This window comes from Phoenix dactylifera, chromosome 7 (genome assembly GCF_009389715.1).
Source record: "Phoenix dactylifera cultivar Barhee BC4 chromosome 7, palm_55x_up_171113_PBpolish2nd_filt_p, whole genome shotgun sequence".
Taxonomy (NCBI): Eukaryota; Viridiplantae; Streptophyta; class Magnoliopsida; order Arecales; family Arecaceae; genus Phoenix; species Phoenix dactylifera.
Window position 1 is genome coordinate 1,309,068 of NC_052398.1, and position 23,132 is coordinate 1,332,199.

General features: G+C 39.0%; 1 protein-coding gene, 1 long non-coding RNA gene, 5 other non-coding genes and 1 pseudogene across 37 annotated transcripts; 7 read left to right on the forward strand and 1 right to left on the reverse strand.

Annotated features, from left to right (window-relative positions):
- The first annotated feature begins 969 nt into the window (after positions 1-969).
- On the forward strand, positions 970-15,876 carry LOC113461995 (replication protein A 32 kDa subunit B-like). 31 transcript variants are annotated; one of them, XR_005512368.1, is made up of 15 exons: positions 972-1,190; positions 1,289-1,330; positions 1,444-1,561; positions 1,663-1,760; positions 1,855-1,896; positions 2,005-2,105; positions 4,364-4,457; positions 4,573-4,671; positions 4,806-4,888; positions 12,496-12,582; positions 12,661-12,718; positions 12,822-13,561; positions 13,646-13,925; positions 15,358-15,427; positions 15,513-15,876. XR_005512368.1 is itself a non-coding variant. In XM_039127863.1 (10 exons), the coding sequence occupies exons 3-10, from the start codon at positions 1,511-1,513 to the stop codon at positions 10,828-10,830; spliced, it is 810 nt and encodes a 269-aa protein (XP_038983791.1). In that variant the 5' UTR covers positions 970-1,190; positions 1,289-1,330; positions 1,431-1,510; the 3' UTR covers positions 10,831-12,495. The 31 variants fall into 31 exon arrangements, 7 of the variants coding, with proteins under 7 accessions (XP_038983791.1, XP_038983790.1, XP_038983792.1 ...); XR_005512364.1 differs by having other exon boundaries at positions 972-1,330; positions 1,444-1,760; positions 12,822-12,924; positions 13,019-13,561; XR_005512365.1 differs by having other exon boundaries at positions 972-1,330; positions 1,444-1,760; positions 12,822-12,924; positions 13,051-13,561.
- On the forward strand, positions 996-1,205 carry LOC113461381. The gene has a single exon (XR_003383622.1). It is a non-coding gene; the product is annotated as a small nucleolar RNA U3 (small nucleolar RNA).
- On the forward strand, positions 6,586-6,794 carry LOC113461766. The gene has a single exon (XR_003384044.1). It is a non-coding gene; the product is annotated as a small nucleolar RNA U3 (small nucleolar RNA).
- LOC113461767 lies at positions 6,817-7,044 on the forward strand (annotated as a pseudogene).
- LOC113461765 lies at positions 7,216-7,425 on the forward strand. The gene has a single exon (XR_003384043.1). It is a non-coding gene; the product is annotated as a small nucleolar RNA U3 (small nucleolar RNA).
- Positions 9,595-9,804, forward strand: LOC113462032. The gene has a single exon (XR_003384271.2). It is a non-coding gene; the product is annotated as a small nucleolar RNA U3 (small nucleolar RNA).
- Positions 15,877-16,998: 1,122 nt separating the features above from the next.
- Positions 16,999-18,079, reverse strand: LOC120111283. The gene is made up of 3 exons (XR_005512397.1): positions 18,024-18,079; positions 17,843-17,925; positions 16,999-17,732 (listed from the first exon to the last, which is right to left on the reverse strand). It is a non-coding gene; the product is annotated as an uncharacterized LOC120111283 (long non-coding RNA).
- A 3,778-nt stretch (positions 18,080-21,857) lies between these two features.
- LOC120111443 lies at positions 21,858-22,062 on the forward strand. The gene has a single exon (XR_005512627.1). It is a non-coding gene; the product is annotated as a small nucleolar RNA U3 (small nucleolar RNA).
- Positions 22,063-23,132: the final 1,070 nt, after the last annotated feature.

Sequence of the window (23,132 nt, forward strand, 5' to 3'; positions counted from 1 at the left end):
TTTAGATACCTATGTAGGCGATATGAACTGGGTTTTGGTGAAATGACTAATAATCTCGAAAAAGAATCATGAGTGACTTGCAATTGCTTCCATTATAAACCCAAACATATATCAAGTTTAGAGGGAAAAGAAAGGATGGACCATGGCCAGAGGCAACACTTAACGGCTCGATCGGTGTCGCAGAAATCAAAGATACTCGCTAAATCTTCAAGTGCCCAAGCTAGAAGCTAATGCTTTTAGATCAAAGACTATGACTCACGGAGGAAATATGAGATAATATAACTGCCTTTTCTCTCACCTAAAAACAAGATTGAGAAACGCATCTACTTCTTTTGTTTTCAAAAATATTTAAAATTTTGAACCGGAAGTAATGCGAAACAGAGCCTGAATTTCTTGTTTGGAAAACAAATCAAATCATAGTTACACTTCATTCCCCTTACCATTATGCAAGACTGCGATTTTGATATTATTTTGCTTCATGTTGCAAGCCAAGAACAAGCTTACCTGAGAGTATCTACATTTAACTTGACCCTACCCCTAATAAATATGTGATAAAAATATTTATATTAATTCAATATTATCTCTAATAAATACAATTTATATTTAGTCCATTTTCCAACCTTTCTCTCGGGGTGAAGGTAATTACATATGTCAACATGTTGGCCCACCGCGTTTAGCCGGTTTATCAAGTTTGGGCTATTCAAAAATCTTCCATGTGCTCACAGAGACAGAGAGAGGGAGGGAGAGAGAGATCACCTGTTGGGACTTTTCTGAGTGTAGCCGATTTGGGCTCAGACCAGGATTCTTACAGTCGACGGTGAGTGAAGCTTGGGGTGCAAAATCTAGGCTTTCAGGCTTGGCCCATTAGAAATTGGTGCCTAATTTTAGAGCTGCAGCCTGGTCCAATTTCAGTCGAAGCGCTAAATTTATAGTCCCATATCGGATGCAGGAAAGAATTTTGTTAGCTAATATGATAGAGCTCAGGGTTTGCAGTCACGACCTTACTTGAACAGGATCTGTTCTATAGGCTCGTACAACCGTATCCTTGATTGCAAAGGAGACGGGCAACTCAGTCTGGTGGATGACTCTTGACCTCAAGGCTGGAGCGTGATTATTGGTAGGAATCCTTCGGAGTTCTTGCTGTAGAGGATCGTTCTCGGATGATTTCGATCGTCTGGGATGGCCATGAGGTTGTCTGACAGACTCCCCCTCTTTTTTTTTTTTTGCTCGTAATTTTTGATCAATTCTTCTTCATGCCTTCTCCGGCGTCGGCTTCATGCCTTCTCAGGCCACCCAGGCCCCCGATCCCTCCTCCTTCTCCCCCGCCAAGGTACCCATCACCTCTCTCTCTCTCTCTCTCTCTCTCTCTTTCTCTCTGTAGAGATCGCGATCTCGATGTCTCGACCTCTGAATCCCTGTTCTCGATCGAGCTCTCAATCTCAGATTCGCGGGGCTCAGGGCGCCGTGCCGCTGACCGTGAAGCAGATCGCCGAAGCCTACTACGCCAGAGATGACAAGTCCATCCTTACCGTCAATGGCTCTGAAGTCACCAGCGTTAACAGTCCCTCCTCCTCCACCCTCCCCTCCCTTCTTCTTGGAAATCCCTGATCCCAATCCTAATTTCTTTTCTTGCTCTTGGTTTTGGTTGGGCGACTACTACAGGTCAGGCTATTGGGTCTGATCTTGAATAAGGCGGAGAGTGTCGCTGACATCTCCTTCACCCTTGATGACGGCACGGGCCGGATCGACATCAATAGATGGTGAGGAAATATTTTTTTCTAATAATTTCCATTGTTTGATCTGCTATTCATGGAATCTTCACTGCTTTGTACATCTCACTGTCCAAATGCACAGGGTCAATGAGTTCTCGGATGCAAATGAAGTGGCTGCAATCCAGTAAGCGCTATTGATTGCTTTTTCTAATTGATGGGTTCCCGATATCTACTTCTTGATCGTGTTGTGACGGATTTGCTCTGTTGGGTTTTTCGTTGGGTGATAATAAAGAAATGGGATGTATGTTAGAGTTGATGCTCATATGAAGGGGTTTCAGGGCAAAAGACATGCCTTCTCTGTGAGGTAAAAAATTTCGATTCCCCCGCCTTTAGGTTGGTTTCAAAACGTTACCTTACAGTTGATGTTTATTCGCTCTAAATTAATTGCTTCTTTTTTTTTTTCCAGTATGGTGTTCCAGTTGCACCTTTTTCCTTCACTTCACTTGAAAAATGTGCTCTTAGTGTTGTTTAAAGGTCTTGTTCCATATCAGTTTCATCAAATAGCTTTTAATTTGTTATTTTGTTGTGAAAATTTATGATGAGGACTAATGTAAAATTTATGCGTCTCTAATAGACGCATGGATTAGGCACTAGATATGTGTCTAGCATCAGCAATTTAATGTGCCAGGACTGCCTATTCTTGAGTCATGACATGTGAGGCAAACCTTTTTTTTCTCAGGAGCCTGTTTGATGTGAGTAGGGCATTGGCTGAATGCCTTGCAATTTGGTGATGACTTCAGATCTTATGTGTCTGTTCCCAACTTGATGCCGTTAGTGTCTGTTCTTCCATTACCTTGTTTATAGGTACAAGTGCGGGAAAGTGCGAGGATCTTGCTTTTTAAGAAATAAGCTCGAACAGGAAATTATGAAGTTGTTAGCTGACTGAAATAACTTTCAGAACTTATCAGTTTTATGGAAGAAATTTGGGAATGTAAATTGTGCAACCGACAATGTTGAGGAAGCCTGAAGAACTCATAATGGCCATGTCAGGAACGTATTGTTAGTGGGCTTTTGACTGATCTTATGTGTCCAGCTTTAGACCTAGATGACTATTGATGAAGATACAGCAGCAGCAACAAGAACAACAAAGGAATGAAATTGGAGAAAATGCCTTTTGTTTATTTGCTCATGTTATGTCAAACCTTGTGTAGTAAGTTGTGCGGATAATATCATCTAACAATTATTCAATATTTTATTATTTCGAGACTTCGTTTATTTCTTATATTCCATTGCTCGTTCCCTATTAGTGTTCCTTGGAAAATTATTTCTTCAAACCTGAAGATAAAATGTCTTATTCCCATCCTATGCTAAAATTTTGAATAAAACAAACTATGCAATGCAGTCATAGATTCAGCTCATAATGTTCTAGTCTGTATCTCAGAAAATTTTAAGATCAACCAGCTATTTGTTTACTGTGATATATCTGAGTGATTTGTGTTGATTAATTGATGAGACTAGGGATATCCAAAGAACTATTCGAAGGAGTAATTCCCATGAATGAGGAGTGCCGCTATGCTCCATTCTTTTGTATGTCTTGAAGTTATGCTTTTACACTGCCATGAAAAAGTGACATTGGTTGATGATTGTATATGGAATGACAAAAAATATTTTTTTGTGCACATCTGATAAAAATTACATTCTTGCAAAATACATGCGATTTGACAAAATGTGAAAGCCTCTTTTCAGAGCCAGGTCAATGTTTTGGTTTTCCTCGAAGAAAATTTCTTTGGCTTCAAATGTGTATTGAACTATATATGGGGACTAAATATCACTTAGAAAAGCGTGAATTCGTATCAAACATATTATGCTGCCCCAGCAAAAGGAAAAAAAAAAGGTTAAGTAGGAAGAATGTGTCCTTAAAAGTTTGAATACCTGTTTGAAATTTCAGGAGATGTTGGTTGCTTTTATGCAGCCTGAGGAAGGTTGTGTCTAGCTGTTTGCAAGAATTATTTGCAGAAGTTTTCAGAATTATAGTGTTTTTAGCTGAGCATATGAAGATGCAACTATTTTACTGGAATTAAACCTTCTTGTTTTCTTTTATTTATTTTGACTTTGCCTGGCTCTTCTTCGGAATTGTCTATGTAAACATCCCGAAATGAGAAATTTTGAATCTTGTAAGTGCTAAATGAATGTTATTTATCTGAACTTGGTAGAATTCTACCCTGCTCTAGGTCCCACATTTTTTTTAATATCCCATTAATCTGACGAGTTCAAATGGTCTTGTGATCTGTTATTTCGTCATTGTTCACTGTGACATCATAGCACGTGTTTAATCTGGTTAAAGAAAAATGAAGGAGAACTCAGATGCTGTTATGTCACATACACATTGTCTTAGAGGTTAATATTTCCAGAAAATTTTCCTTTCATGCCTAGGACACATCAGTGACTGAACGTTCACATAGGTTGGAACAGCCAGTCAATTCAGACATGGTGTTTTGTATGATGTAAACCAATTGGTTATTGTGATCTTTAAGGATCTCAATATCACATCTTCTATTTTTTGGCCCAATTTCTTTCTAAAAAATATTAAATATATCACATCTATTTGCCTCAATTTCTTTCTCAAAAATACATCACATCTGTTTTTTCAGGCCTGTGACTGACTTCAATGATATTGTGCTCCACTTCATTGAGTGCATATATGTACATTTTGAGACCGAACTGAAGGTCCTTGCATGTAGAGAGGTGCTTATTGTCCTGTACATAAGAGAGAAATTGTCCCTGCATATTTATATCTGAAAATAGTATAAAATACTAACAAGTTTGGTTTTCTTTTGTTTTTTGTTTCTTTTAAATTAAGGTACAGAAAGGTGTTCCAGCTTGGATGCAGACAAATCCAATCACTAGTACCCCTTTTTCTAATAGAGTGAAAGGATATCATGCTCCTCTTACGAATCAAGTAAAGCCACTGTGATTTGATTTTCCCCTTCTTCATAATGACTGTTTGAGCTACATTATCTAATCAAAGTAAAAGAAAGAGCTATGAATCTGGACAGTTGGCTGATAATCTGCAATTTCGGTCTTTCTCACTAGTCTTCAGCTTTTTCAAGCACGGACAGATCTGGAAATGATGCGTACAACTTGGTTTTGGGAGTTTTCCAGGAACCAGCAATCCTGTAAGTTATTTAGATCGTCTAATATATAAATACATACACATATTCGCAGATACATACAATTATATAAGGAAGCATGCGTCGGTTCATGCATGTGTTAGTTGAAGGACGTTACTTGCTACATGGATGTGTTTGTTTTTTTTAATTTTATCTTTCTTCCTCACGGTGAACCTCCGTTTGTGGTTGCCAACCCTATGCAGATGAGACAAGGCTCGTTATTTATGTTTTTTGAGCTCTTGGTTGACCTGCTGTCCTTCTTATCTATAAAATTTTAGCATTTCTAGAGACTTGATTTTTTTTTTGTTTATATGGTCAGTGCAGTCATCAAGTTTTTGTTTGTTAGTGAACCATCTCATCCGAGATATGAAAGTATACTTTATTAACAAGAAGCAGATGCATTTATCCATATACTTGTATCAGGTCTGTACACTTAAAAATTTAAGTCTATTTCTTGAACTCAGTCAATTCGTTGATGTTCGTCTTCCGCTTAGGTTATGGCCTTATGGGGTTATCCTATCTGAGGGAAATTAATACACCTTTCCATCTTTTTCTTTTTTACTCTTCGTTATTTCCGTCTATTTATAACTTTTCTAGCCGTCATGCGTGTATATCAGTAGAGAGCCATTTCAAAACCCATTCATTTTTGATGACAGTGTATAAATGCTTTTATATGCAGGCCTTTTGATGAGTGCCTGATTATGTCCAAATCCTAAATGTTGTTCTGAGTGTTGTAGCTTGAATTATTTTTTGGCAGTGGCATAACGAATTTGAAAACAAGAGGGGATTGGTTTCTCTCTAGTATCCGCTGGATGTCACCTGGTTTTGGTTCTTTGCATGCGCTTGCAAGTGCTTACCTCAGCAGCATTGCAAAATTATTCTTATTGGCTAATGTTTCAAGTCCGGCCTTTCTCATATTCTTTTGGCAGCAAGGTCGTGTTGAATTTTAGTTTTGTTTGGTGGCAGATGATGGTGGTGGCTACAAATGATTTTAGTTTTTCAAAAAGCTTTAGAAACATGATATTTCGGCTTCCCAAATTTTTAGAAACTAAAAAAATTTCAGAAAACTAGAAACAAGATTGCGAATTGCATTGATTTTTTTGTTCTCAAAAATATTAAAAATTTAGAACCGGAAGTAATGTGAAACAGAGCCTAAATTTTTTGTTTGGAAAACAATCAAATCAAAATTACACTTCATTCTCCTTGCCATTATGCAAGACTACGATTTTAAGCCATGAACAAGCTTACTTGAAAGTATCTACATTTAACTTGACCCTAGCGAAAAAAAATATGTAATAAATATATGTGTATTAATTCAATATCATCTCTAATAATAAATACAATTTATATTTAGTCCATTTTCTAACCTTCCTCTCGGGGTGAAGGTAATTACGTATGTCAACACGTTGGCCCACCTCGTTTAACCGGTTTTCATGTGCTCACACAGTGAGTATCACCTCCTAGGACTTTCCAGGGTCCAGCCAATCTGGGCTCAGACCAGGGTTCTCATCGTTGACGGTGAGTCAAACTTGGGTAGCAAAATCTAGGCTTTCAAGCCTGGCCCAGCAGAAGTTTGTGTCCTCGAAACAATTTAAGGGCTGCAGTCCGACCCAAACCCGGTCAAAGCGCTATACTTATAGTCCCATATCGACTGTTGGAAAAGATTTTATAAGTTAATCTATTAGAGCTTAGGGCTTTCGGTCCCGACCTTACTTGAACAAGATCTGTTGTATAGGCTTGCACAACCATATCCTTGATTGCAAAAGAGACGGGCAACTCAGTCGGTGGATGACTCCAGAACTCATTGCTAGAGTGTGATTAACGGGGAGGATCCTTTGGAGTCCCTTCGATTGAGGATCATTCTCGGGGGATTTTGATCGCCTGGAATGACTTTGAGGTTGTTTGACAGACTCCCCTCCCTATTTTTTTTTTTTACGCTCTAGCCTTGAACATGATCTATTCTATAGGCTCGTACAATCGTAAGCTTGCACAACCGTATCCTTGATTGCAAAGGAGACGGGCAACTCAGTCTGGTGGATGACTCTAGAACTCATGGCTAGAGCGTGATTAACGGCGAAAAAACCTTTGGAGTCCTTTCTGTTGAGGATCATTCTCGGGTGATTTCGATCGCCTGGGATGACCTTGAGGTTGTCTGACAGACTCCCCTCTATGTTTTTTTTTACTCTTTTGTTTCCAGTAGAAGTTGGTGCCCCAGAAACAATTTAAGGGCCGCAGCCCGACCCAAACCCGGTCGAAGCGCTAGATTATAGTCCCATATCGGCTGCTGAAAAAGATTTTATTAGTTAATCTATCAGAGCTCGGGGACTTCGGCCACGACCTTACTTGAGCAGGATCTGTTCTATAGGCTCGTACAACCGTATCCTTGATTGCAAAAGAGATGGGCAACTCAATCTGGTGGATGACTCGAGACCTCATGGCTAGAGCGTGATTAATAGTGAGGATCCTTCGGAGTCCTTGCTTTAGAGGATCGTTCTCAGGCGATATCGATCGCCTGGGATGGCCTTGAGGTTGTCTGACAGAGTCCCCTCTTTTTACCTTTTTGCCCGTCACAATTTTTGATCAATTCTTGTTGTCAAGTAAGCAATCTATAACTCTTATTTATGCAGTAGCATATGTGATGAAATATTATATGGTTCAGGTACGTACTTGGGGATCTGAAACTATCACGGTGAATCAAGAAATCATTCACCAAACTTTGCCTTCTTAGAGTCCACCCTTTTCTTTGTTGCATAAGCATATCACATAAATTTTATTTCAGTTGATTCATAGATCCATCCCTTGATTTGAGCTTTGTTTTGCTCGGATTCCATGAATAGTTGTTAATATGGATTGAAGTCGTTTAGTTGGTGAGGTTTCCTCCGTTTCTTTTGAGCAGCAATGGTTGCAACTCAAAATGGTAGATTGAAGAGGACATAAAAGCCAGTATGCTTTAGATACCTATGTAGGCGATATGAATTGAGTTTTGGTGAAATGACTAATAATCTCAAAGAAGAATCGTGAGTGACTTGCAATTGCTTCCATTCTAAACCAAACATATATCAAGTTTAGAGGGAAAAGAAAGGATAGACCATGGCCAGAGGCAACACTTAACGGCTCGGTCGGTGTCGCAGAAATCAAAGATACTCGCTAAATCTTCAAGTGCCCAAGCTAGAAGCTAATGCTTTTAGATCAAAGACTGTGATTCATGAAGGAAATATGAGATCATATAACTGCCTTTTCTCTCACCTAAAAACAAACTTGCGAAACACATCTACTTTTTTGGTTTCAAAAATATTTAAAATTTATAACCGGGAGTAATGCGAAACAGGGCCTAAACTTCTTGTTTGGAAAACAAATCAAATCATAGTTACACTTCATTCCCCTTACCATTATGCAAGACTGCAATTTTGATATTATTTTGCTTCATGCTGCAAGCCAAGAACAAGCTTACTTGAGAGTATCTACATTTAACTTGACCCTACCCCGAATAAATATGTAATAAAAAATATATATATTAATTCAATATTTTCTCTAATAAATACAATTTATATTTAGTCCATTTTCCAACCTTTCTCTCGGGGTGAAGGTAATTACGTATGTCAACACGTTGGCCCACCTCGTTTAGCCGGTTTATCAAGTTTGGGCTATTCAAAAATCTTCTATGTGCTCACAGAGAGAGGGAGGGAGGGAGAGATCGCCTCTTGGGACTTTCCTAGGTGTAGGCGATCTGGGCTCAGAGCAGGGTTCTCATAGTCGATGGTGCGTGAGGCTTGAGGTGCAAAATCTAGGCTTTTAGGCCTGGCCATTAGAAGTTGGTGTTCGGGATACAATAATTTTGGGGCTGCAGGCTGGCCCAATTTCGGTCGAAGCGCTAAATTTATAGTCTATACTGGCTGCAAGAAAGTATTCTGTTAGCTAATATATTAGAGCTCGGGGTTTATGGCCACGATCTTACTTGAACATGATTTGTTCTATAGGCTCGTACAACCGTAACCTCGTTTGCAAAGGAGATTTCGTTGATTTCGATCGCCTGGGATGGCCATGAGGTTGTCTGACAGACTCTTCCTTTTTTTTGGCTCGTCACAATTTTTGATCAATTATTCTTCCCAGGTAAGCAATCTATAACTCACAATATTTTTCTTACTCTTGTTTATTTGTATAATATTTTCCTGAAAGATTCTCGATAAGATCCCTTCCTAGAAGCGAGCGAGAGAGAGAGAGAGAGCGGCCATGCTTCATAGACAGTTCGATGGAGCTTCTTCCCTCTGAATCCCTGTTCTCGATCGAGCTCTCAATCTCAGATTCGCGGGGCTCAGGGCGCCGTCCTGCTGACCGTGAAGCAGATCGCCGAAGCCTACTACGCCAGCGATGACAAGTCCATCCTTACCGTCAATGGCGCTGAAGTCACCAGCATTAACAGTCCCTCCTCCTCCACCCTCCCCTCCCTTCTTCTTGGAAATCCCTGATCCCAATCCTAATTTCTTTTCTTGCTCTTGGTTTTGGTTGGGCGACTACTACAAGCCAGGCTATTGGGTCTGACCTTGAATAAGGCGGAGAGTGTCGTTGACATCTCCTTCACCCTTGATGATGGCACGGGCTGGATCGACATCAATAGATGGTGAGGAAATATTTTGTTTGCTAAATTATAGTCCCATATCGGCTGCAGCAAAGAATTTTGTGAGCTAATATATTAGAGCTCGGGGTTTGCGGTCACGACCTTACTTGAACAGGATCTATTCTAGAGGCTCGTACAACTGTGTCCTTAATTGCAAAGGAGACGAGCAACTCAGTCTGGAGGATGGCTCTTAACCTCAAGGCTAGAGCGTGATTAATGGTAGGAGTCCTTCGGAGTTCTTGCTGTAGAGGATCGTTCTCGGACGATTTCGATCGCCTGGGATGGCCTTGAGGTTGTCTGACAAACTTCCCCTCTCTTTTTTTTTTGCTCGTCACAATTTTTGATCAATTCTTCTTCCCAGGTAAGCAATCTATAACTCCAATATTTTTCTTACTCTTGTTTATTTGTATAATATTTTCCCGAAAGATTCACGATATATTGTATTTATGAAATCAGTTTTCTCCATGTATTCCAAATTCAGAAATCTATCGATTTAATTTGCTTATACAGAGCTAGTGCGAGGCTTGATGTTCGTTGACTGACTTGCGGAAAATTTCTTTCCTTCTTTCTTCTTTTTTCTTATTTTTGGGGAAACCCGCACGTTCTTTCATCGCCATGAGAAGATTACCATAATACTTTTAATGAGGAAGATGGCGGCTGATTTATAGCCAAAGATATGTGCACACTATTCCCCCATGTTCTATCTTAATGAAAATGCTCGCTGGTTCATAGTTCCAAAATTTCAGTTGTTGTTTTCTGTGTTATATGATGCTTTCTATTGCCCATGTTATATGGGATGGTCATGCAAGAAGGAAATATGAAAATAGAGTTTATGGTAGGAAGGTGTTTGATATATGGTCTAGCAGAGTGACATAGCATGCAAATACTGGATGCAAACAAAGAACTTGTTTTTCACATACCAAAATACCTTCCACAGAGTTTGAAGACTTGCAATCTCATGTGACTCTCCCAGTTCAATGCTGTGGATCTGATCAAATAAGTGTTAGTTAAGTGATCCACTCTCCATGTACTCATAGTGCTTTCACCATTTTATTGAAGCAGAATCCAAGAGAGCTTGACCAAGTTCTTCAACTGTACCAACTTCTGCCATGACTTGCTCCTCAGCTCTTTAGAGGACCTTAACTGCTACCTTCGGATGTCCTCAACGGACTTCTCGATCGGTTCCATTTCAAATGTCGAGTCCTTGTGCATTGCAGATATCAGTTGTGTGGTTGTGATGGTGCTGCTGTCTATCTGCCTTGAAGCATTGATTGACTGCATTCTGATCTTATATATGGACACCCCTGACGGTCAGTATCGCCATCACAACTAGCCCGATGCCACCCACGGCTATCGTCGCTGTAAAAATTGACAAATTAGATCGTGAGAATTCAAAACATGGAAAAGGAGTTCTCATGGACTTCTTATTGAAATAGGGAGTTGGTTTGCTGATTGTGATAGCAGCCTTGCCAACAGTCAGGCCATCTGAACTTGATTAAGGGGGAGTGTTGCTTGGAGAACTTGTTTTGGCATATCTTTAGAAGTTGACAGAGTGGGTTTGGAGAGGCAACTTCTATCGGATCTGCTGTTGTGTTGCTAGAGATCCAACTGTTGAAGCTAAATTAAAATTCCATATGGGCATTAGCCTATGATGATTAGAATATAATACATCTCTGAATCTTCATTTGTAATGATAACTTTGGAGAAAAATATGGATAGAAAAACTTGAAGTAATTTATTGAAGCAATAAATGGCATGGACATTAATTTAGATATAGTCCAGTTTGGAAGAACTAAGTTTTACTCCCACATAGAAGAGGTTTGCGGTTTCAGCATGGCAACCATGGATTTAAAATGATTGGCTATATTATAGTCAGCTAATCTTGTAAGTTTGGCTCATTTTTATGGGATATATATTCTTTGTGTTCCCCCTTCCAATTGGTTTCCTTTTTTTTCCCCTTTTCCTCCCTTCTTCTTCCTCTTTCATTGTTGTCGCCTTCTTTGGGTCATTCTTTTTTACCAAGATTTCCAACTTCAGTCCACGAAATTTGCTTTAAGTCCTCTGTAATGACACCCATCATAGCTCCATTACTTTTGGTGTTCCCGTCCCTCAATGCTTCCGCACCTTTAATCATCAGAAGAAATTTGGAAACCTCATTATAATTGACCTTCTTTAATCCTCATGGTACATGATCTGTGCAAACTCAATTGTGATCATTATTTCTTTAATTCTACTATCCTGACCCCAAAAAATTCTGTAAGTATATATTTCTTGAACTGGCTTGTTTTTAACATCCTTATCAATGGAGTTTTTATGTCGTGCATGAACCCTTTCTATTTCCCAATGTTGTCCTCCATACAACATTGCGAACCTTTGCAATATCTTGCCAACTCAAACGCCTTTGCCTCACAACATGAAGCAATTACTCAGTTATAACTTGACCATAGATCTCCATCCATATCTATATATTCTTGATGTTGGAATAAATGTGATAGACCTGAACCAAGTGAAAATTAGTGTGAAACGACAGCAAGGAAATGTATTCAAAAATAACTAAGAAATTGATTTGGTAGCCTGCCCTTCTGTATTTATTTGTTACCACAACCATATCATAATACTGCAATTTAGAAGAAGATATTTTAGTTTGATATGCCATTTGGAAGCCTCATTACTCAGCAATTAAGATTTCTCATGACAAGCACATTGCAGGAGCTAGCTAGGGTTTACTTGTTTGAACTTATATCACTAACAAAATTTATAACTATTCTAAGTAAATAAGGAATGTAGAGGGAACAAAACAGTTTCGGTAATTCAGTGCATGATAGTTGGTACCATAACACCTGAAGCAGGAAGGATGAAGTTCCTTTCCAATTCTTATTGAAGTTTGATTGCTTACCGGCATGGAAAACACCTAAATTTGGAGCAACTTTTTCCATACTTATAATATTTATATTCTCCAGATCCAGTATTAGTTTTTCATGTCCTTTATATCCATCAGGCGCTGATTGACTTCTCTTTACCATGATGATGTGCTCAACATAGCTGATGTTGATTAGTGGACCTGCGTATTATCCACCTTGCTATGGTAATCCTTGTACACAAAATCTTCTTCTATTAACGTAGTATTTATTGCTTTGATCTCAAAAAACTTGCTTTTCTTCAGAATAATCAGAGTATTCGAAAAAGACTTTTCTTTCAAAAGCTTCTGCTGATAATTGGAGGTAAACTGCAAAGTGTAATCAGTGTGCTGTAAGCAAAGGTCATCACATGTATTTCTGTTGAATCTAATATCTACTTGCTCCCCTCACTTCATGACCTATGCAGGTGGATTACTTTCTAAGACGAAAAAGTAGAAAAAGTAAAATGTCATGATTTATGCATGCTTCATGCCAGTAACTCTTCTTCTTCATCGATTTAAGATTACGTAGTAAGTAATTCAGTGATTCTTTGCATTTATGTGCATTACAGAATTTTGCGCAACTAGCCAACTATAGAACTTACTCTTGTGCCAATTTATGCAGTAGCATATGTGATGAAAGATTATATGGTCTAGGTATGTACTTGGGGATATGAAACTATCACCGCGAATCAAGAAATCATTCACCTAACTTCGCCTTCTTAGAGTCCACCCTTATCTTTTTTTCATAAGCATATCACATAAATTTTATTTCAGTTGATTCATAGATCCATCCCTTGATTTGAGCACTGTTTTGCTTGGATCCCATGAATAGTCGTTAATATGGATTGAAGTCGTTTTGTGGTTTCCTCGGTTTCTTTTGACCAGCAATGGTTGCAACTCAGAATGCTAGAGTGAAGAGGAGATAAAAGCCAGTATGCTTGAGATACCTATGTAGGTGATATGAACTGGGTTTTGGTGAAATGACTATCAATCTCAAAGAAGAATCATGAATGACTTGAAATTGCTTCCATTCTAAACCCAAACATATATCAAGTTTAGAGGGAAAAGAAAGGATGAACCATGGCCAGAGGCAACACTTAACGGCTCGATCGGTGTTGCAGAAATCAAAGATACTCTCTAGATCTTTAAGTGCCCAAGCTAGAAGGTAATGCTTTTAGATCAAACATTATACTCATGAAGGAAATATGAGATAATATAACTGCTTTTTCTCTCACCTAAATCTTGACAGGGACTGCGAACTACAGCAGTTGAAGACAAGGATTCTATTCCACAGTTTCTTCTGTTTCTGGACAAAGTCAAAATAACAAAACGCTCCAAGCGAGCAGCCTCCCTTTTTGGGCGCAAAACAAGGCTCTTGATGAAGATCAGACAAAGGTTTGAGGTGAAATGGAAAAGGAAGCCAAATTTGAGCTTAATAGCGTTCAGATACAGCGTCAGATTTCCCTAATCCCCGGTTGCTGAGCGATCTTGCAACAGGACTCTCTGCATAGGACATTTAGCTATATCAAGTATGTGATGGCTTCCATTAATATTTTTTGAAAAAGCTAATTTTTTAAATATACTTTGTATGCAATTTCTCAACCACTCTAACAAACTTTATTAACAATGAGGGATGTTAATGCCCATCAATGTCCATTCAATTTACATTCCAACAGTAGAATATGGTGTACATGGTTCAGAAAGCAATGAGAGATTAATTGGCAGAAATTTTCAAAATAAGTTGCTGCCTTTCAAATAATTTATGAGAATAAAGGCATTTTATTGCAAAATGAGTGCAACAGTATTCATGATTGTGCTGCTTGGATTGTATCTAAACCTCACCCAAGATCCGGATCATGAACTAGTTATTGTGATTTTGGTTATAGAGGCATATCTGGTTCGTAAAGCTTATCCTTGTTCTTGCAAGTCCTACCATCACTTCTTAAACCTCTGCCCCTTGATCACTCCAGACTGGCTCATTTTATGAGATTGGGATCTTCCATTCCAATGATCGGGTTGTTGGCTCCTTAACTTTTGGAATTGCATGTGAGGGTCCTTGATAACCTATGTGCTGATCTAATATATGATTACAGTTGCTGAAGCATTTGGTTATCAGATTTTATGGATCTTATGTAATCTTCTAGATTGTTATCTTTTGATACATATGCTGTAACAAGACATTAGCCTCAGCTTGCTTGACTAGCGTTTTTCCTGTTTGGTGTTTGCTTTTTTGGCTTCGACCTTGGTTTCGAAACCTCTTTCTGCTGTTCTTTATCCTCATAGTACTTCCTACCATGAGGTTTTCATTCTTATCTTGGATAGGCATTCATTTGAAATTCAACCAATCTGGGGGACTCTAGTAATGAAATTCCTATCCTATCCAAGGGGATTATTAAGGTTCCTGCATGAACATTCTTGGTTGCTTGTCCGTATATGCCTAGGTGTCTGATCTTCTGGCTTGAAAAGCAAGGTGTCTGTGTTGCATAGGTGTCCGATCTTCTGTCCTAGCTTTCCTGCGTGAAATTCCTAGGTAGGTCTAGTTGTTTGCTAGGATGTCCATGCTGCAATGTGCCCTGAATTCTTCAGCTATTTTTATAATGGCGAAACTTAACTGCTGGTTTGTGTCTGCAACCCTACAACTTTTACTGCGCAGACCACACCGCGTAATAGCATCTGACCTTCAGCTACTTTTAAATGGTGAGAACCTATCTCCCAGCTGTGTCTGACCATCCTAGATTTGCCCAGGTTTGTATTGCATGGTTGCACTTCTGTTATGATTGAACATTAGTTGCATGGCTTTTCATTCATGTATTACTTAGGATTGTACATCTCCTGTAGTTGATTGGAGGTTTGGTGTTATGGACTCAACCAAGCTTGATCCCAAACTAAGTGGGTTCGGCATTCGGTATTATGCACTGCAGCCTAGATGGCTGAGAATTACCAAAATTCATTTTGTTGCAGATGGAAGGTGGCAAAGGTGGTAAACCAAAAGAACTCACCAGCAAAGGGCAGGCCGTCTAATATGTTAATAGTAAGATAAATCCTCCGTCTCTCTTTCATTATTTCTTCCATTTTCCTTCTTATTTCTGAATCCAGTATCTCTTATTATTGTGCAGCATGTTGCGCGGCTGATGTGTGATTGTACCAATAGAATATCTATATCATTGGCGCCATTTGTATGAGTATGCCGAGGCATCGAAGGGGTCTCCATTCATGACCACCACCTAGTTTTAACACATCATCCAGCAGTGCCAATTATATTGCAGCAGTCCAATTGAGGTGTAAATGTTTGACAAACAGGACTGCTATCGTCTCATTTGTGGTCACCTGTCAAGCGTTTTTTTTTCTTCTTATGCTCCATGGGAGCTGGTGTATCTTTGTTCTGAGTTTTGTTTTGAACTGTTAAGGCATCATTAATCACCTGTCAACGAGGCTATTCGATGGAAATTTTTATGTGGACGCTAGATCAGCCATTTCGGTTGTTTGGTGAGAAGACCCCAGCTCTTATGCGAGCCTCTCTGTTTAAACGTCCCTTCACCTTTATGACCGTCATTTATCGTCAGCCGAACCATCCTTCTGTTAAGAATCAGAAGTCATAGCGAATTTGAAAGCATGAGGGGATTGGTTTCTGTTTGGTATCCGCTGGATGTCACCTGCTTTTGGTTCTTTACATGCGTTTGCAAGTGCTTACGTATTCTTTTGGCAGCAAGGTCATGTTAAATTTTAGTTTTGTTTGGTGGCAGATGGTGGTAGTGGCTACAAATGATTTTAGTTTTTCAAAAAGCTTTAGAAACATGATATTTCGGCTTCCCAAATTTTTAGAAACTAAAAAAATTTCAGAAAACTAGAAACAAGATTGCGAATTGCATTGATTTTTTTGTTCTAAAAAATATTAAAAATTTAGAACCGAAAATAATGTGGAAACAGAGCCTAAATTTTTTGTTTGAAAAAAAAATCAAATCAAAGTTACACTTTATTCCCCTTGCCATTATGCAAGACTACGATTTTAAGCCATGAACAAGCTTACTTGACAGTATCTACATTTAACTTGACCCTACCCAGAATAAATATATAATAAAAATATATTTATTAATTCAATATTATCTCTAAGAATAAATACAATTTATATTTAGTCTATTTTCTAACCTGTCTCTCGAGGTGAAGGTAATTACGTATGTCAACATGTTGGCCCACCTCGTTTAGCCAATTTATCAATTTCATGTGCTCACACACAATGACCTGTCACCTCTAGGGCTGCAAATGGGTCGGGTTGGGTCAGGTCCTAGGTGACCCCGATCCGACCCGGTTGCATGTTCGGGTCCTAATTTTGGACCCAGACCCGACCCGGTTGAAAAACGGATCGGGTCGGGTCGGGTCCATACCTACCCCGATGGGTCATTCGGGTCGGGTCGGGTCCGGATCGGGTCCGGGTCGGGTCCGGGTCGGGTCCGGATCGGGTCCGGGTCGGATTTGCATTTTTAATTCAATATTTTGTCAACTCCAATACTCCATCACCAATTCACCAATTCACCATCAGGTGAAGCCTTTTGCAAGCTCAACAATTCCTCCTGAAAGGCTGGAAGCGTGAAATAAAGACTGCAAGCTCAACAATTCAATATCTGTTACATTCAAAACCGGTTCAGAATACGTTTCACCAAAAAAATTGAAGGCAAACTGATCAACCAGGTTTAGATCTAGCTTATTCAAAACACATTTATCCATCTGTTACATTCAAAATAGGTTCAGATCTAAAACAAAATCAACTTGTCCAACATTGAGACTGCAAGTACCTGCATCTAAAACATTTGAACAGGTGCAACTTTCCATCTAAAACATAAACATTTGAACAGTTGCAACTTGTAATTGCTATTCATAAAGAATCAAAGCTGGTTACAGTATTAGCATCAAAGGATTTTTCAAAGCAAAATTCAACCCCATATGACAAAGGACAATCCAAACAACAGCATTACAACCTGGGTCACAGTTTTAGGATCACAACATTACAATTTACTACATCACAGCAAAATTCTACCCCATATGACAATCCAAAAGGATGCATCACAACATCAACATCATGTTCAGTGAAGATGACTTGTCCCATTAGTTAAGATAGATTACCACCATCCTGCATAAAGCAAAGAAGCAACATCAGTTTACGATCATTATACTATAAAATTATAAAGTTTAAGCATCAATGAGTACACTTTTATGTTTGTGCAGGAGCTTTGAAGTTATGCTGTCTTTGCTGGTTATGTAAACAGGTTTGTCATGCAATGTATACATCCTTCTAACTTGAACACATGGAATCATAAATTTCTCTTTGCTTGCACCTACATCTGATAGCAACATATATAATGATGCAAGTAGGTGGTCATGTCACATGAAATGATGCAAATCGGAGAATTCAAATGTAAGCATAATAATGAAGATGAACTCTACTACTTACCAGCATAAGTTAATCATCGATATTAATATCAACAACAGTTTCGTAATCTTCAATCTTGTATTTTGTATGAGAAGGTGGATCATCTACAAATGAAGAAAATATGAAATTAAAAATCTCAAAGTTTTAAAGCACTAGTACAACTGATGCATGATAAAATTTATGAATGTTATAGAAATTGAACCTGCAAGATGAGGCAAGCTGTCTCGAAGCCAATCCTGTGTGCACACCAATACCTCAGCCGTATTCGGAGATAGACTACTACGAAAATCATCCAAAACCCTGCCAGCAGTGCTAAAGGCAGACTCAGATGCAACGGTAGAAATGGGAATTGCCAAGATATCACGTACCATCCTAGACAATATTGGATATTTTGATTCATTGAATTTCCAATACTGTAGAATGTCAAAATTTTGATCTTCTAATGGATGAATCTGCTCCAAAAACTTAAATGGCATGTCATTTTTATTAGTATTATTGACTAATATTTTAATGTAAGCATCCAAATTAGAGATCGTAAAATACCTTCTCTTCCAAATAAGTCTCTAATTCTGACTTAGATGGTTGGGTAACTTGTACTCCATGGATGAATTCTTTATAGCCATGCATAAAACTATTCTCATCTCTTCCACCATGGGATGTAGACACCCTCTCATCCACTTGATTAAGAGAGACATTTGTGCCATATAAAATTGCATAATTATCATACAAAGTTTGAAGAACATCATGCACTTTGTTGATCTCAAATGAAGCACGATCATCATTACCATGGATTGTCTGAAAGCAATATCTAATAAGATTCATCTTATGTCTTGGATCAAGGACAACCCCTACAGCAAGAATGTGAGAGCATTCCTTCCAATACTTGTCAAATTTTTCTTGCATCTTTAAAGCCATCATCATCACAACTGCATTTGAACTCCTAGATTCTTCAATCAAGAGCATATTTATTCTCCAAATCTCATAGAAATACAAATTTGCAGTTGGATTTTTTGTTTGTGAAAAAACTTCAGTTATAAGATGAAAAACCTTTAAGAAGTCACAAATAATGATGCCTTGAGACCAATCTTCCTCAGTTGGCGCACCTTCAAAATTAGGATCCCGGGCCACAAGTCGCATAAATACATCCTTGAATTGTATAGCATCATTTAACATGAGATATGTAGAATTCCAACGAGTAGGTACATCTAAGCATATCCGTTTTTTACCATTCATCTTGAATTGTTTCACAATTCCCATAAATAATTCCAACCTTCCTTGAGATGATTTTATATATTTAACAGCCTTGCGGATCCTATGAATAGCACCCTCCGCTACCTTCAACCCATCCTTCACAATCAAATTAAGAATATGTGCACAGCAACGCACATGAAAGAATTTACCATCCAAAAGTAAATCTTTTTTAAATTGTTTTTGAAGTTCTGTTACTACAACTGTATTTGCTGACAAATTATCAAGAGTGATTGAACCCAACCTTTTCTCAATATTCCAAGATAAAATACAGTTAGCTATAGCATCACTAATGACTAAGCCTGTATGTGGTGAAGGAACCAACTTAAAATTGATAATATGCTTTTTCAGTTTCCAATCATTAGTGATATAATGTGCAGTGAGACACATGTATCCCAATGTTTGATTTGATGTCCACATGTCCGATGTTAAGCTGATTCTTCCACAGTTCATCTTGAACAAATCTTCAAGTCTTCGTTTTTCCTTTTCATAAATTTTAAAGCAATCAGAAGACAATGTTGTCCTTGAAACAATATGAAATTCTGGTCTAAGGTTCCTAACAAAGGTCTGAAATGCTGGATGTTCAACTGTTGTAAATGGCATCTCTTGTAGAATTACCATCTTTGCAAGGTCCTCACGACTTCTTTCCTGATCAAATGAATAGGGAACTAACTCGTTCAATGGAACACCATCTTTTGAAGTCACGGTGCCTATTAATATTTTCTGTTTCTTATCATTATATTTTTTTGCCTTACAAATATTTGCATGTTTGTGAAGATGGCTTGTCCCATTTTTAGGATCAGCTGAAAAAATAAAATGACAATAATTGCATCTAGCCTTGTCTTTTTGATTTTCTACCTCACAATAATGATTCCATATCTCCGACCTTCTTTTTCTGTTCGTTTTAGAGCTATCTGTATTAGAAGGCTCCATTACTTGAGAACCACTACAACGAAGTACACTTGAAACTTCAGCCATGTTTTCATTGCTATCCATCTCGGACATTAACCTATTTTGCATGCAAGCATTAAATAAAGATGTATGAGCATAAAATGCAACTTTATACAATGAAAACAAAAAAATTAACGGCTTAATAACGATGTATATCTATGACAAATAACTGAATAAGTAACAAATATTTTAAATTTATATAAGGACAAAAATTTGCCACCAAAAATATAAATAAATAAATTTCTTCTTCAGAGTAGAAACTTCAACTTGAGAGTACAGATTTCAATTGAATAGTTACACACTTACACTGTTACACAGTTACACTAGCAGGAGCTAATTAATATACAGGCATACGGACAATCTAAACTTATTGTGAGCTAATTAATATACAGGAGCTAATTAATATACAGGCATACGAACATTAACCTATTTCATAGGCTTATAGCGTATTCATTGAATTTCATTCTCCACCATCCATGTTTTTTCATAATTTACAGCATGCAAAGCCAACTATAGAAATCCCTACTATATGGATCCTCCAGTCAAGACCCAAGCAGAGAAAGTAGATCGAGGAAGACCACAGCACTGTTCAAAACCTCTTGCAGAATATCACAAGTTATGCAAAAAAAAACAAAAACCACAGCACTGTTCAAAACCAGATCAAGGAAGACTTTAGCAGAGAGAATGTCGTGCATATAAAATCTTGAAAACTATGATTAAATCTCAAAAAAATTGTGCAAACTAGGTTAGATCTCACAGATTGGTAGAAAATAAAACAAGTAGGCCGAAATGATGCTCCCCAAGTGTGGCACGCCCCTCCTCCAAATCTTCCGACTATCCTCGAGGACCCCGACGACCCCCACCTCTCCCTCTCCCTCTCCCTCAAGTCCGGCGTCGTTGCCCTGTTACAAGATAAGCCCCCTTCGCCGGAACCATCTCCCGGCCTATGCTAAAAAAAATACGGAGGACTGGAGGAGGGACATACCTTGGGACGCCGAAGAATGGGAAGAGGGAGATCCGCGGAATGGGGAGTCGGAAGTCGAAAGATCTAGGGCATCGAGCACGGAAGCGGGCTACTCTTCTCCAAATGATCCTCCGCCGCAGCTCAAGATCTAGGGCACAGCCGCACGGGAGATCTAAGGCACCGAGCACGGAAGCGGTCTACTCCTCGACGTCCTCGTCTCCTCCAGATGATCCTCCGCCGCACGGGAGATCTAGGGCTAGGGCACAGCCGCTGCGCCGCACGGGAGAGAAAAAGGGAGGAAGGGGTCCAACAGGTGAAGCGGTCCAGCGGATGATTTATATATCATCCGTTGCGGGCAAAGCACAGAGCACAATTGTCAGTAGCACTGCGGGCCTGCGGCCCAATGGGCTGCATGTCTTAAAAAAATGGTCCAAAAAATTGGGTCGGGTCGGGTCGGGGTGCGGGTCGAAATTGGGCAGACCCGACCCGACCCGAAAAATAGAACGGGTCCAAATTTAGGACCCGACCCGGCCCCGTGGGTCCTAAAATGCGGGTCGGGTCGGGTCTTAAGCGTGTTGGGTCGGGTCGGGTCACGGGTCGACCCAACCCATTTGCAGCCCTAGTCACCTCCTGGAACTTTTTTGGGTCCAGCCGATTTCGGCTCAGACCAGGGTTCCCATAGTTGACGGTGAGTCAAGCTTGGGCTGCAAAATCTAGGCTTTCAGGACTGGCCCAGCAGAAGTTGGTGTCCAAGAGACAATGTAAGGCCTACAGCCTGACCCAAATCCGATCGAAGCGCTAGATTTATAGTCCCACATCGACTACTAGAAAGGATTTTATTAGTTAATCCATCAGAGCTCGTGGTCCTTGGCCACGACCTTTCTTGAACAAGATCTGTTCTATAGGCTCGTACAATCGTATCCTTGATTGCAAAGGAGACATGCAACTCAGTCTGGTGGATGATTCTTGACCTCAAGGCTAGATCGTGATTAATGGTAAGAATCCTTCGGAGTTCTTGCTGTAGAGGATCGTTCTCATACGATTTCGAATGCCTGGGATCAATTCTTGTTCCCAGGTAAGCAATCTATAACTCTTATTTATGCGGTAGCATATGTGATGAAAGATTTTATGATCCAGGTACGTACTTGGGGTCTGAAACTATCACGGCGAATCAAGAAATCATTCACCTAACTTTGCCTTTTTAGAGTCCACCCTTTTCTTTGTTGCATAAGCATATCACATAAATTTTATTTCAGTTGATTCATAGATCCATCCCTTGATTCCATGAATAGTTTTTAATATGCATTGAAGCCGTTTAGTTGGCGAGGTTTCCTCCGTTTCTTTTGACCAGAAATGGTTGCAACTCAGAATGGTAGATTGAAGAGGAGATAAAAGCCAGCATGTTTTAGATACCTATGTAGGCGATATGAACTGGGTTTTGGTGAAATGACTAATAATCTCAAAGAAGAATCATGAGTGACTTGCAATTGCTTCCATTCTAAACCCAAACATATATCAAGTTTAGAAGGAAAAGAAAGGATGGACCATGGCCAGAGGCAACACTTAACGGCTCGATCGGTGTCGCAGAAATCAAAGATACTCGCTAAATCTTCAAGTGCCCAAGCTAGAAGCTAATGCTTTTAGATCAAAGACTATGACTCACGAAGGAAATATGAAATAATATAACTGCCTTTTCTCTCACCTAAAAACAAGATTGAGAAACGCATCTACTTTTTTTGTTTTCAAAAATATTTAAAATTTTGAACCGGAAGTAATGCGAAATAGAGCCTAAATTTCTTGTTTGGAAAACACATCAAGTCATAGTTACACTTCATTCCCCTTACCATTATGCAAGACTGCGATTTTGATATTATTTTGCTTCATGTTGCAAGCCAAGAACAAGCTTACCTGAGAGTATCTACATTTAACTTGACCCTACCCCTAATAAATATGTGATAAAAATATTTATATTAATTCAATATTATCTCTAATAAATACAATTTATATTTAGTCCATTTTCCAACCTTTCTCTCGGGGTGAAGGTAATTACATATGTCAACACGTTGGCCCACCGCGTTTAGCCGGTTTATCAAGTTTGGGCTATTCAAAAATCTTCCATGTGCTCACAGAGACAGAGAGAGGGAGGGA

Excerpts from the sequence above, each read along its gene's own strand:
- LOC113461995 (XM_039127863.1), top strand. The coding sequence starts at position 1,511 with ATGACAAGTCCATCCTTACCGTCAATGGCTCTGAAGTCACCAGCGTTA. Across the intron at positions 1,562-1,662 it reads TGAAGTCACCAGCGTTAACA|GTCAGGCTATTGGGTCTGAT; the intron begins GTCCCTCCTCCT and ends CGACTACTACAG. Across the intron at positions 1,897-2,004 it reads AATGAAGTGGCTGCAATCCA|AAATGGGATGTATGTTAGAG; the intron begins GTAAGCGCTATT and ends GTGATAATAAAG.